General features: G+C 38.9%; 1 protein-coding gene across 3 annotated transcripts in view; it reads left to right on the top strand.

Annotated features, from left to right (window-relative positions):
• PPARGC1A (PPARG coactivator 1 alpha) overlaps positions 1-14515 on the top strand; it is a 91283-nt gene extending 76768 nt beyond the window's left edge. For all 3 annotated transcript variants that reach the window (XM_069977469.1, XM_069977470.1, XM_069977471.1), the window contains 5 exons: positions 3701-3793; positions 3888-4008; positions 7272-7393; positions 9662-9813; positions 14047-14515. In XM_069977469.1, coding sequence (XP_069833570.1) covers positions 3701-3793; positions 3888-4008; positions 7272-7393; positions 9662-9813; positions 14047-14150 — 592 coding nt within the window. In that variant the 3' untranslated portion in view covers positions 14151-14515. The remainder of the gene's footprint in view (positions 1-3700; positions 3794-3887; positions 4009-7271; positions 7394-9661; positions 9814-14046) is intronic.
• Positions 14516-14858: the final 343 nt, after the last annotated feature.

Below are 14858 nucleotides of genomic sequence, written 5' to 3'. Positions count from 1 at the left end.
GCTGTGGCTACCTCCTTTTAGCTTGCAGTCCGCCCATCTCCTGTAGGTTTAGTTGGATCCTATATGCTCTGTTTGTAGACTTGTAGTCAGAGAAAGGCCATTGCTAGTATAGGGACCATCCCTCTGAGGTTCACCTTAACGTGGTAAGATGGTACATTCTGTTGGATCAAATGGTTTGCTAAAAAACACTTAAAAAAATCTTTTTAAGTCTTCAGAACAGGTTTTTATTGTGTGTATGATGGAGGGAGTATATACAGTCCTGACACTTGGATGTGGATTATATTAAAGTCATCCAAACCTACCAAATTTGGCAGGATTGACCAACTATTTAATGTGTATGGGGGCCTCTTAACTCTTCATTAATGGTAGACTCATAGAATGGTCAAGTATATTGAATTCAACATGCCTAATTCTTTTGTTCCTGGGAAAAAAAGCTGTTGCCAGAGGTGTGTACCAGTTGCATTATCCCCTCCCCTTACAGGAAAAAAGTGCAATGGTCTGGAGGCTTTTAAGAACCCTCAGCCCACAGTGCAATGAGCATGGCATTCAATAGCAACAACATAGCATGCCCTCAGCATAGCACACCTCCATTGTGTTTGTGACTACTATAACGGTATGGCCAGCTTAAATGGGTTTTCCAGGATTAGAAAAACAGAGCTGTTTTCTTCCCGAAACAGCGCCACTCTTGTTCTAAGTTTGTATGCACTATTGCAGTTCAGTTCTATTGAAGTGAATAGAGCCAAGTTGTAATACCAGACATGACCTGAGGACAGATATTTTTAATAGATTTCATCATGACTCAGAGGTGTGCATAGCCTTTATTTTTTAATCTTTTTATTTTTACCATGAGCCTATATGTCCATATAGTTTAGAATTTGTGTTTTCATGGTCCATTTTATGGTTATGGGTCTTGCTTATATATAGGCTGAATAAAGCCTTTAGGTAACAGTATGCAATCCAGATCATTTATATGGTATTTATCACAAGATGTATGATGGTGTCCGTCATAATTGTGGCTTTTCTCAATCAGTAGCAACAGGGACTATTATTTATTAGGCTTTAATGATTAACCCTTGTGATAAGTACGGGTCTGAAACGCATTCCCTTAAACCTGGTGTCAGCTCCCTCTTTATAAATGGCTAAGATAGTGTTTGGAAATCTAAAGAATGTGCCGAGGAGAATATACGGAATGTACACCGGTTTATGGGGTACAATGCATATGATAAAAGGAACAATATACTCACTTTAATCAATCACGGCAATTGATTTCCAGCACACTTTGTCTAATGTATAAAAAAGATAGTATTGGAATAAAATATTCAGCATATCAGGTCAGTCAGCCTTAGATTGTATAATGGTTCACCGGAGCAGAATCTACGTCAGGCGCATTCCCTTGGAACATGCATTGTGCAGGTCAGTGCACTCGGCAGGGCTCACACCGAATTAACATACATTAATTAATTACACATCCCTATTGATCCGGCTGCGAGTTCTCATTCTCTGCTGGATATGATGCACTCTTCTCCATGATGCCCTACAGATTAGCTTTTTTAGTTTTTTCCCCTTATTTTTTTTTTTTATTTATTTATTTTTTTGCTGCGTTTCGGCTCTACTTTACTTTTCACAATTCACAACATTTTTTTAAATATTTGCATTGAAATGCAGGATGACACCTTCCGGCTCACTATCTGTACTGATGGATTTCTTCCCAGAACAGTTGATTTGTTATGGCAGTATGTCATACTTGTGATACTTCCAGAACCAGTTATATATTTTACTGGCATTTTAAGGCATTTTGGGAAAAGTGATTTTAATACCTTAAAGGGGCTATACGTGATTAGAAGAACACAGTGGCTTTCTCCCCAACACAGCACAGTGCTTGTCCATGGGATGTTTCAGCTAAATTGAAGGGAGTGGAGCTGGGCTTCAATACCACACACGACTTGTGAAAGCTCTATTGAAGTGAATGGAATTGCTCACCAATACCATAGATAACCTGTAGACAGGGGTGATGCTGTTTTAGGAAACCCTTAACAGCCTCTTTAAAGGGGTTTCCTTTAACGTGGGAGTTACTGCTGCAGCAATCGGCCAATGACTACATGTCTAGCTTTTCAGACTGAGGGAGGCTGCTGTTGGCAGCACCTTTAGGCTATGTTCCCACTTTCCGTGATGTAAGACGGCTCGTACATAGCCTGTACATGGGAAATGTAATATCATATGGGTGCCGTTTAGATGTATGTTATACATAGATGGCCTACGTTTGCGTTATCAGGACTGCTGCTTACTTCCAAAAATACTGCCATACATGGCCTAATGTTGTGGGTAATATTGCAACTCATTTCAATTGACTATCATTTAAACTAACATATCGACTTGTCAGAAGTTTGTATCAGTAGGGGCAAAGGTGCTCAGAACCCCCACTGATGACTAGAATGAAGGGGGAGATGCGCTCAGCAGTGCATGTTCTGCTATAAACTGCTAAATCCGAGTAGTCTACGCGATTATAGTGGAAGCCATTGGAACTTCTGTTATTCAGTATACTGGAAGTCTCATAGTGGACCATTATAACTTAGACAGCCCATATTATCTGTTTAGAGCAGAGATCAAGGAGCAGAGCGTGCGCTGATAAGCTTGTCTGCCTCTTCTTTTTAGCAATCGGCAGGGTTTCAGCACACAGACCCCCACCAATACAGCCTCTAGGAAATTCAAAAAGTTTTTTTTAAATGATAGTGGTTTTGAGGACTTAGGGTAGGATATTAGACCAGTGGTTTCTGGCTCCTGGCACCCCCATTGATCAGCTGATGAAAGGGGCTGCATCACTCTGGTGAGTGCTATGGTCTCTTCAGTGTTTATCAGGCACAGCTCCATACATTTTGTAGTGGCTGCATCTGGTATTGCAGCTCATTCCCTTAAAGGGGTTATCCAGCGCTACAAAAACATGGCCACTTTTCCCCCTACTGTTGTCTCCAGTTAAGGTGTGGTTTGCAGTTAAGCTCCATTTACTTCAATGGAATTGAGTTTCAAAACCCCACCCAAACTGGAGACAACAGTGGGGGGAAAGTGGCCATGTTTTTGTAGCGCTGGATAACCCCTTTAACTTGAGTAGGACTGAGCTGTAATCAATTGCAGTACCAGGCACAGCCACTACAAGATGCATGGCCCTGTTTGTGATAAGAGCTAGAAATGCTTGCCTGCGTACTGTAGTCAGCTGAGGATGTTGAAAATCAGAAACAGACCATCAGAAATAAAATCCAGGAATACCCCTTTAAAGAGGTCCTCTCACCCCCGGTGACGGGGTGACAGGCTCCTGACCCCCCGTTAGAGCCCCCTATACTCACATGATCCCGCCGGGTCCCACGTCTGGAGATGGTCGGGTCACGGAGATATCGGCGCCTGAAGCCCGGCGCGCGCGCTCCTCAGATGGGTCCAACACTCATAGAGAATGACAGGAGAGTCCAGCGCTCCGTCATTCTCTATGAGCGTTGGACTCATCTCTCAGCGCGCGCGCCGGGCTGCAGCGGCTGAGATCTCTGTGACCCGACCATCTCCAGAAGCGGGACCCGGCGGGATTAGGTGAGTATAGGGGGCTCTAACGGGGGGGTCGGGAGCCTGTCACCCCGGCAGAGGGGGTAACAGGTTCCCTTTAAATTCATTTGCACTGTGACACTGAATTATATCTGACTACTCTTTTTATTTAAAGGTCTTACTGCTGTTACGAAACAGATCATTGTAAACAGAACTCTCCGGTGTATGAAAGATCACGATCACGGTCACCGTACAGTCGTAGACCCAGGTAGGAAGCTCCACAAAGTCAATTGCATAAGGCTGCTCCAATAATAATGCCATGCTTTTCATTTCATCCATTAATCGTCTATGTCAATTTCTAGATATGACAGCTATGAGGAATACCAACACGAGTGCCTGAAGAGGGAAGAGTATCGCAAGGAATATGAAAAACGGGAGTCAGAGCGAGCAAAACAGAGGGAACGGCAAAGGCAAAAAGCAATTGTAAGCAAGTAACTGTGAATATTCTATCTGCTTGGTACATGACATTTTAAAATTAGGAAAAATCTGCCCATCTATCTATCTATCTATCTATCTATCTATCTATCTATCTATCATATATCTGTCTTTTATCTATCTTCTATCTATCTATAAATCTATCTATTATCTATCTGTCTGTCTATCTATCTATAAATCTATCTATAAATCTATCTATCTATCTATCTATCTATCTATCTATCTATCTATCTTCTATCTATCTATAAATCTATCTATTATCTATCTGTCTGTCTATCTATCTATCTATCTATCTATCTATCTATAAATCTATCTATCTATCTATCTATCTATAAATCTATCTATCTATCTATCTATCTATCTATCTATCTATCTATCTATCATATATCTGTCTTTTATCTATCTTCTATCTATCTATAAATCTATCTATTATCTATCTGTCTGTCTATCTATCTATAAATCTATCTATAAATCTATCTATCTATCTATCTATCTATCTATCTATCTATCTATCTATCTATCTATCTTCTATCTATCTATAAATCTATCTATTATCTATCTGTCTGTCTATCTATCTATCTATCTATCTATCTATCTATAAATCTATCTATCTATCTATCTATCTATAAATCTATCTATCTATCTATCTATCTATCTATCTATCTATCTATCTATCTATCTATCTATCTATCTATAAATCTATCTATCTATCTATCTATCTATCTATCTATCTATCTATCTATCTATCTTTCTTTCTTTCTTATATCTATCTATCTCTTTCAATTCTCTCTCTTTTTCATAGCCATCTATCACCTATCCATCCCTCTACTGTTTGCAGTTTGTTTTATCTCTAGTCTCCGTTTTTGACCCAGTAAAATTTTTCAATTAGTGTAAAAATTAGTATTACAACAGTAGAGAAGTAATTCTTGACAAGGCTGAAGAATGCTTCAAGACATATACTCAACAGTACTCCAAGGCCAGGGAGAGGGTGACATATGTGTCTGAGCAGGTGCTGAAGGACATTGCTATAAAGCATATGCATGGTATAGATTTCCCCAAGTTGCTTTGAAGTGATGGCTTCATAACTCACCAGGGGTCAATACAGATAAATCACTATCTTGCTGTTCATTACACAGTCGACTGTAGGCAGCAGTGAGGTCACAACATGTCAGCCTGGGCAAATAGCTAGGATTTTATCAATGGGCCTGATGTATGGTATTATTATCTGCTACATGGGAATAAACAAGAAGTCTGAATACTGGATAAATACTATAGTATATAGGTACTTTATATCAATGCAGAAAGTGGACAAGAATACATTCATGTCTGCCTTGCTTCCTCTTTTTTATTTGACTATCTATCTATCTATCTATCTATCTATCTATCTATATTCTATCTATCTATCTATCTATCTATCTATCTATCTATCTATATTCTATCTATCTATCTATCTATCTATCTATCTATCTATCTATCTATCCTGCCATCTCATCCCTATTTATCTCATCCCTTTCTATCTGTCTATGTAATCTACGGCTATAAAATAAAAAATGCAATCACTATACAGAAAAATGACTAGGAACTCCCTTTAAAGGGGAACGCCAGGTAGAGGTTAAAAAAAAGAAACTTCTGCAGAAGCATTACTTACCTGTCTATCCCAGTTTTGAAACTACCAAAAATCCATTTGTTTGGGTTTTTTTTGTTTTTTTGGGGGGGAGGGGTTGCTCTGTTTTGTGTTTCTGTTCTTCCTGGTTTGGCTTTTCCCAAAATGCAATGCTTTCCCTCACATGATCATCACAGCCCCCACCCATTACAATCAGTAAAATTAGTGCAGCAGCTGCTTCTGGCTGGTTAGAGATGGTGAATTAGTCAGGGGATTGGGTTACTCAGCCAAGCCTCCTGTGACATCACACCCTGCCCCCTGTATGCATCATCAGCAAACACACAATGTGAGACAGAGGCATGGAAAATTTGTCTCCTAAGGGGGTATAGCAGCAGGAGCAGGAGACAATGTGAATTGGCACAGAGGCCATTTTTTTCACTTCCTGGATTCCTGGATCAGCTACCAGTGTGGTAGAACCGTACAGATACAGTAATACATTGTATAGACACATCTATATAACTTTTAATGCACTTTTAATAGAAAACAAGTTTTTCTTATCCGGAGTTCCCTTTAAAGTAAAATTGCAAGGTCCTTTTTGGAAGATATTTCTGCATTTGGCAGAATTGCATTTGCTATAGCTCAAAAATAGATTAAATAGCAAAAATGTTCTGCAGCAGCTAAGGTATATACTAGAAGACATAATACGCCCCCTACTGGAGCTCTGAGATAATCGAAGTCACCTCTAAGTTCGGAACCTCTGCCCAACTTTTTGTTGTCCTGTACAGTAGAGGTTATATAATCCCATCTACTGTATAATAATGTCATTTCCTCTACTTAATGCCTATATGAAGACTATTTTCACCACCAAAGCAAAGCAATTTATATAATTTGTTAACTGTTCCTTTTAGAAAGCAATATGAAAACCCTGTTCCCTGGGAGTTTATTGCCCAATGCTCCCAGTATCCAAAAAAGGTATATTTTGATCCACATTTAATGACTCTATATGCATATGTATTGAATCCATCTGCCTAATGCACACATGAACCTTTCTATAATAAGCTGAGCTTTAGTGTGCCAAGAAAAATGTTATATTGAGTGGATTTTAATAAAAAAGAGATATGGAATGGAGTTTCTGTCCAATTCCGCTTGATATTAATATATGCCAAATACATCAAAACATTCCATAGGTTTAGTCCTCGGGGCTACATAGTGTTAATTAACCCTTTAAAAGCCATAACTGGAAGAGCTAAAATGCTGCCGAGGACACATTTATAATCATTCAATGATTTCGGAAGGAAAGTTTTCAATGTTTGGTCCACAGCTGATCATTATAGGCCACTTTCCAAAGTTCCAAATATTTCAGATTTTTTTTTTATATATATATTTTTACATCTGCCTAAAGTGAACCTAATTATAATATAATTAGCCATTAAACTACAGTCATAATATAGCAATAGGGAATAGATACATTCAGCTACGAAATATATACTTTAAAAGGGTTCATTTAATGGCTACTGTCCCTCTCATAGGTAATAAGCTGATCACAGGGTGTCCTACTGCTAAGACCTCTATTGATCGGGTGTAATCTGTAGAAGTCCATATTAAGATGTTTATAAATGGTCATGTAGATATATTATTTTCCTTGTAGGAGGAGCACAGAGTTATCTACATCGGTAAGATGAGAACTAACATGAGTCGTGCTGAACTACGAGCCCGGTTTGAAGTTTTTGGTGAAATTGAAGAATGTACAGTCAATCTGCGGGATGATGGGTGAGTGTTATCTCTACCCATATTTTAGATTTTTTTTTATGACCAGTGCTGGCAGAAATTCAAATTCATATGGGTTGCATACATGTCATTATGTAGTGTCCCAGTGCAGGTGGTTCACTAACCTTTGTGAAAGTTCCTCTGACATGTGCCACTCCAAGAGCTGTGATTTTCACTCCAGCCACTAGGTGTCCCCCTTTACCCCCTGTGCACAGCTGCAGTATGTAAAGGTTTGTTGTTTTGACCAGTCACAGGTGCAGACACTCTACCCACACACTCTCTTTACTCTCCTCTCTTTCTGTAACACAGCCCTATATAAGTGGAGGTAGCTTCCTGTTCAGGGTTCTTTAGTCAGTGCGTATGGTGAGGGAGACAGACAAGCCAAGAGTTCCTGCCGGAGTGACTAAGCAGGCCTGGCTTAGGACCAAGCCCTTGACAGGGACAGAGACTGATTTTCTTCAAGAGAGACTTAGACTACAGTATGCAGTGCTAGACCCTTAGAAGTCAGGTAACTGTGAGCTGGGTAAACCCTTGTCTACACCTGGGATCCTTCTTAACGTCAGGACAGTCACCCGTTAATGGAAAGGAATAGAGACTGTTTCCCAGTAGAACAAAGTTGCTGAGAGCTGAAGTATTCCACTGACTATGCTAGACTACCTGGAGAAACCATTCAGGTGTTAGCTCTACTTATAGACCTGGGACTCATGCTACCTAACCTAGCAGTCTCCGAGCTGGTTAGGCAAAAGGAAACATAAGTTAAATATATATATATATATATATATATATATATATATATATATGTATATATATATATATATATATATATATATATATATATATATAGGTTTCTTCTTTCACGTATCAGGTATCTAAACAATCCTGGCAAAATACTGCACTAATTAGGCCCCTACACGGCCCCTACACTACTCACTCTACACCAAGCCTTATTCCACTTCTTCACCTCTACCTAAAGTCTACCTGAAGTAGTTTATTTTGCACTAGTTTCTACAAGTAAAGATTCAACCCTTGTTTAAGTGCTGGACTTTCTCACCTTTCCTTCCATCGCACCTGCACCTGCACCCTCACACCTCACTGCCGTTCTACCAAGGTGCGGTGCCCATATGTCTGGGGGTGGGTATTGTCACTCCTGACCACTGTGACAAAGTTACCCCAAAAACACTAGAGCCCACCAGCTGCCACAATATCTGCATCCAGCTTGCCGGGCCACAGCAAATAGCTTATGGTGTACGTATATGGCTACTATATTCTAAAATGGGTTTTGTTGAAATAGACCCTATTAGTAGACCAACTAGAATCATGAGCTTCATATATGCCAGGCAATAGATTTGAGATAAATTCCTTAGAAATGCATGCAGGTAACCTATTTTAGATGTTTAAAGATGGACATATACATAAGATCCCTTTATATACATGTGCACTTGGCCCAGCCAGTGGAGCAGTTTAATACTTGCCTAGTCCTTTTCGTTCATCAAGATATGGTTGGCTGGTCTTGCCAAAGTCAATTTATTTGGCTAACACAAGTCTAATGTGTATGGTCAGCTTATGTGTGCCATCAGCTCAGCTTTATTTACTAGATATTGGTATATTTTTTTTTTTTCACCCAGATCCCTCCACCAACTAGAAGCACACGAGATAATGTCCATCAAAATATTTCTTGCTTCAGTCTACTCCATATATCTGTAAGGGCCCAATCTAAGGTTGGCTATAGACCTTATTAGATCAGCATTATCCAAAACTGCCAGTTTCAGCAGGACCAGCCACCTGTCTATAGGTGACCTACCAACCCTTTCCTAATAGTATAGGAAAAGATTCAGGCAATTGCTCTACCCTTTGGTTCTTCAGGTAAGCAATATTGGGCAGTGGCTTATTGCCTTCTCCCCACTGAGATATGCACTCCTGAATGTGCATGGGGGAGTTAGGAAAGATAGCTGTCTCAATGAAGGCTTTATTCAACAGCTATCTAATGTGTACGACCAAACTTTGGTGGGTTATGTCATACACATGCAGTAAATATCAGCGCCTATTGGAACTTTGGTTGGATAGTTACTGGGAGCAGTAGCTCTCTCCATTAGAGTACCTTGTGGAAAATGATACATTTAAGACATGGAAGACTCTAGTAAGTGAAAATATTAACACTTTCCATCTATTATCATGGAAGGTCATAGTTATTTGCAGTTCTGTAATGAATAAATGGATGGACCCATGGACCTCTTGCACTCATTCATACATTATTTGCTTTCCTCATTGCAGAGACTGTTACGGCTTCATCACCTATCGCTATACTTGTGACGCGTTTGCTGCTCTTGAGAATGGATATACCCTGCGCAGAGTGAATGAACCCGACTTTGAGCTGTGCTTTTGTGGAAGGAAGCAGTTTTGCAAGTCCAACTATGCAGATTTAGGTAAAGATTCCATTTGTTTCATTCTATTGGACAGTGCCGTTTTCACACAATAGGATTTACCTTGACATAGTTAGTTGCAGCCTGGCAGTGATTTACTGGCCTCCTCATTTATTGTTAATTTGTTATGAAAAATGAATTGCCTAGCATAAAGTCCCAGCATATGGTAGAAGCTAATATATGTTCTATATTCTTTATAGCTCAGTAATTAATTCACATGCCAGTGCCACTGGCATCAGGCAGGCAATGCTAAAATGAAATGTTGGAGACGGGAAAGGTCATGGGTTATAAAACGTGTTTTTACATTACAAGGTTTTAACATGGTACATATGTTTTCCGATGAAGCTTGTATAAGTTGAACCTTAGGCTTTGCCTTCAAGGCATCATGTGGTTGTCCATACAAGGTTTGCACGCAACCATATTTTCATAATAAATGATGAGGTTGCCTAGTTCTTGTGGTAGTATTACCATTGTACTAGGCACTAGGCAACTGAAAGATGATGTGTAGCTCTGTCCTGGACTTGGAATCTTTGTACTTTAGTCATTGCTTCAGGGGTTTACAGGCTTTAGGCCATTTGTTTCTAGGGTCTATTCACATGTACAGTATCACAGCAGATTTCAAACTGTGAGTTTCTCTTGGTGAAATCCACTGCAATACTGATTACTAAGTCTGTGGCACTCCGTTCTTGCAGCAGATTTTCATTCCTTTGTGAGAATGGAATCCAAAGCCTTGTAAAACCTAAGTAATTATGCTGCCAGTATTGTAAAAGGACAATAAAGCCGCCATACCTACCTGTCCATGCTCCCCAATGCCCTTGGGTTCCCTGCTCAGTGATGCCCTACTTAGCCAATCACTGGCTGCAGCAGGACAGTGCACTGGGGGCTGCCACTGAGCGGGGGACCAAAGCTGGCTCTGGAGCACATCGGGACAGTGCAGACATGTTTTTTTTACTATACCATCAGCACAATTACTTACATTTTAAAAGGCAATGGACTCCATTCTTGCAGGTATGTGTGAATGAACCCTGAATGTATACGTGTTTTCCAGGACGCCCTAAGGCTGCATCCAACTGCATCAGCCAACGTTATTCAAATGCTCATCTCTACTCTTCCGATCAACTTCTTGATAAAACCCATATAAAATTCTCTCATCAGGACTTTTCTATATAACTAAAGCTGAAATTACTGGGGGAGGATTTATCACATGGTATTTATTAAAGTAAATTGGAAGTAATGTAATACATGGTCCTACTGATTTATCTAGAATGGGGCCTAATCTTTGTATTGGGTCTCCATGCTGGTTAATAAATATGACTCCCCAAAGAGGGACCATTCTCTGTGCTATCCACATGAAAAGGGATTGCCCTGATGAGTAAACATTATGAAGTTTCATAATGGGGCAAATTTATTATTCCAAAAACACCATTTATTCCAAAAACACCACCAAGTCTATTCCTGGATTTGCTTTTATTAATTAAAATAAAAACCTTCATTTTTCAACACACCATAAATGATGATGTAGTGTGCTCTAAAGGTCCCCATACACCTTATGGTGGCGAACCTGCCGATTGTGGCGAATTCGGCAGCCGTTATAGGATGTATGTGTTCATCTAGAAAAACAAACAGATGGTCGGTTGTGTTAAAGGTCGGCCACAATGGAAAAACATGACCGAGCCCTTTAATCAGAGAGAGATAAACTACTGCAAAACCACTTACAACTCCCCTCTTTATAGAGAACACAGGAATGTTTGGTCGTGCCAAACATTCCTGTGGATGGAAAGGCTCGGTGGCAGGCAGGAAAATGCTGTTTTTTTTTTTTTTTTCAATTGTAATTTTCCCTGTTTTGGTTCCTCTCCTGATTTTGGTAAACAATATTGACCAAAATGAGGACAGCAGTGGCCAATTTACACAGTTTTGGAAAATCCTATCCAATATGTTTGATGGCAACGCAGCAGACAACAAATGCTGAAGTTGTTGGAGTCTTTTGTATTTCCTGTGATGATCTCCTGATAATATTTTTCACTGTAATAAAAATTAACTGCAACAATTTACGTTGGCTTCAAGTTAAAAAAACAAAAAAAGAAAAAAAAACAAAAAAAAAAAACAAAAGCTGGTCAACTCAAAGTATGCAAGAGAAACATTGCACTGGAGTGCATTGAAGTCATGCAACACGCACCTAGCAGGGAGGTCACCATCTAACCTCAGCATTGGAAGATGTGTATTGTTCTTCCTCTGTTAGTTCCATACACAAATATTTTAGAGATATTCCTTCTACTTCTGAATTCTCACCAGATCCTTATAAAAAATTTTCCAACAGATAAAACCACACAATACAGACTCTTCAGCGAGAGCTCAGCCTTGCGTGCAATACAAGATTTATTTTCAGTTTACTTGTTGGTGGATTGAAATAGTCAGATGCAGCATGACGCGCTGTGTCTACCTTATTTAACACCTCGGTAATGTAGAGGGGCTTAGACAGAGCTGCAGAGTAAACACAGCTGTTTGAATAACAGGACTTTGGTTAGTACGCTTTAATCAACTCAAACAAAATAACCATGCCCGGGGGAGATGTGGGAAAATAAAGGGAATGGCGCTGCGAGGGGATTGGTATTTATTTAGTATTTTAGGTGATGGATTCACATTTAAAACTATGCAGAATTATTTGTTTGCTTGTATTTTATTTGCTTGTAGTATTTTCTTAGAATGGAATTTTAATTTAGAGGTAGAAGAAGCTTGGTGGTTATATATGTTAGACCAGTATCAGAAAATGAGAATTTTTATTTTATTTTAATATTTTATTTATTTATATATTTTTACATCTAAAAAATTAAGATTATTCCTAATAATCAATATAATTATTATAATTACTGGTAATAAATGTGGCAACGCAGCATTGCGAACATTTGCTCAGTACTGAATATATTGAATTTCTATAGTTTATTATACAATTTAGTCTATTGTTTCTATATTTAAAATTTTTAAATTATTTCTTCTTCTTCTTCTTCTTCTTCTTCTTAATATTATTATTATTATTATTATTATTATTATAATTATTATTATTTTAGTGCTATAATAAAATACACAGTAAAATACAAAACTTTCACCATAGGCATAAGGCTCATTTCACATTGTTTCCACTGTGTACTTTTATAGGAAAGTTCCCAGCATATACAGTAAAATTATATAGACCTCCAAAACCCAACAGGCCAAAAGTGTGTTATCTTGACCTCTGTTTGGGTGATATACATTATAGTTTACTAGATGGAATAGAGCAATATACTGTAAATAAAAATGTATACCATGCTGTATATGTTTTACCATGTGACCCAATGTATGACATATGTATAGGTATTAGAGATGAGCAAACCTTGAGCACGCTCCGGTTCGTCTAAATCCGAGCATGTGGCATTTGATTACTGGTGGCTGAAAAAGTTGGATGCAGCCCTAGATTCTTAGGGCTGCCTGGACAGAGGGGCCTGTGGACCCACTCAGTCAAAATGGATTTGACACAACACAGGATTTGGGCACAACTGCTACATTACAAATCTGATGGAAATAAAACAAAAAAATTGCTGTGCGTCGGATTTATTAGTGCATGTTAACACAAGCAAAATACTCTCAATGGAAAGCCACCAAAGAAATCTGGTTTCAAAAAAGCACAGACAAAAGCAGCACAATAATAACTGAACACCGCAAGCTTTTTTGAACATACCCAATTGAAGTCAATTTTAGCTGGAAACTGATTTTCTTTTTACACATAAGAACACACCCTTATATGTTTAAATATTTTTTTACTATGAACAGCAAACACCATTCCTTCTGTAAGTCTGCAATGATAAATCTCCCCCCAGTGCCTAAAAAGGGGTGTAATTAAGTGGTGCCCTACAGGGTGACAAATTTACTAAGGGTGTGCATCAAAAACTACTAGTCTAAAGTAAGGCAACCAAACTATGGCATACAGATTAAAACAGTTAAGATATCTATTCAATTGTACCAAATCTATAACACATCATGTGCTTATGTGCTGAATTGGGGGGGGGGGGGCGCACAGAAAACATGCCATGGGAATACAGTAAGTGCCGTGAAATAATGAGAAACTGTGGTGTAATTGGAGTTTTCTGTAAACAGTCTTATTTAAGGAGATGGACCTACTGTTCCTAGGGTGATGTGTATTGCTAAAATATTTTCCATAGCTTTAGTTATTAACTATCTTGTTTTTTTTCCTTTGGTTTTTAGATTCAAACTCAGATGACTTCGATCCTGCTTCCACCAAAAGCAAATATGACTCCATGGATTTCGACAGCTTGCTCAAAGAGGCACAAAGGAGCCTGCGCAGGTAACATGCACCACCACCAAGCCCAATGGAATGATGGAGAATACCTCACGGACAACTCGTCCTCCAATAAGAGATTCTTGAAAGTCAACCCTAGGAATTTCTCCTACTTTACACTCTCCGTTCTTCAATGGTTTACATGAACACAGCTGCTGAAGACTAAAGAGGCAATGGGATTGTTAGACAAGTGTGGAAAGCCATGGGTGTCAGAAGATTCCTCACTTTCACAGTCGCTGTTGTATCACTCGAATTAAAGACGAGACATGCTTTTCATTGGAGAGGAAAGTGCCAGCCAACTGTGATAACTTCTCGGCTCTAAACTGATTATTCTGGAAAAGTCGAGAGATCGCTATCGGGGGGGGGGGGGGGGGGATATTGGAGGATTTGTAAGCTGCTGATGCTCAACTGCAATGCAATCTTCACTTTGTCTGATTTTCATCGTCAACCCATAGGAAAAAAAAAAAAAAAACATTGCAATATAGATAACGCCTTAGTAACTTTTTTATTGGGAATCTTGTGAAGAAACCTAAAAAAATGGCATTTTTCAGCACATGCAAGTCTCTTTACTCTACATTAGTCTCGGATTCTGACACCCATGCAATTGTCTACAATGTTGTTTGTCAGCATCGAAAGCCTTGTAAATGGTCGATTTCACAGCTTGTTCAGCATTATATATATATATATATATATATAAATATATATAAATATATTTTAT

Source organism: Dendropsophus ebraccatus, chromosome 7, assembly GCF_027789765.1.
Source record: "Dendropsophus ebraccatus isolate aDenEbr1 chromosome 7, aDenEbr1.pat, whole genome shotgun sequence".
Classification (NCBI taxonomy): domain Eukaryota; kingdom Metazoa; phylum Chordata; class Amphibia; order Anura; family Hylidae; genus Dendropsophus; species Dendropsophus ebraccatus.
Note: the sequence above shows the minus strand (reverse complement) of the source record. Positions and strands in the feature narration are given on the sequence as shown.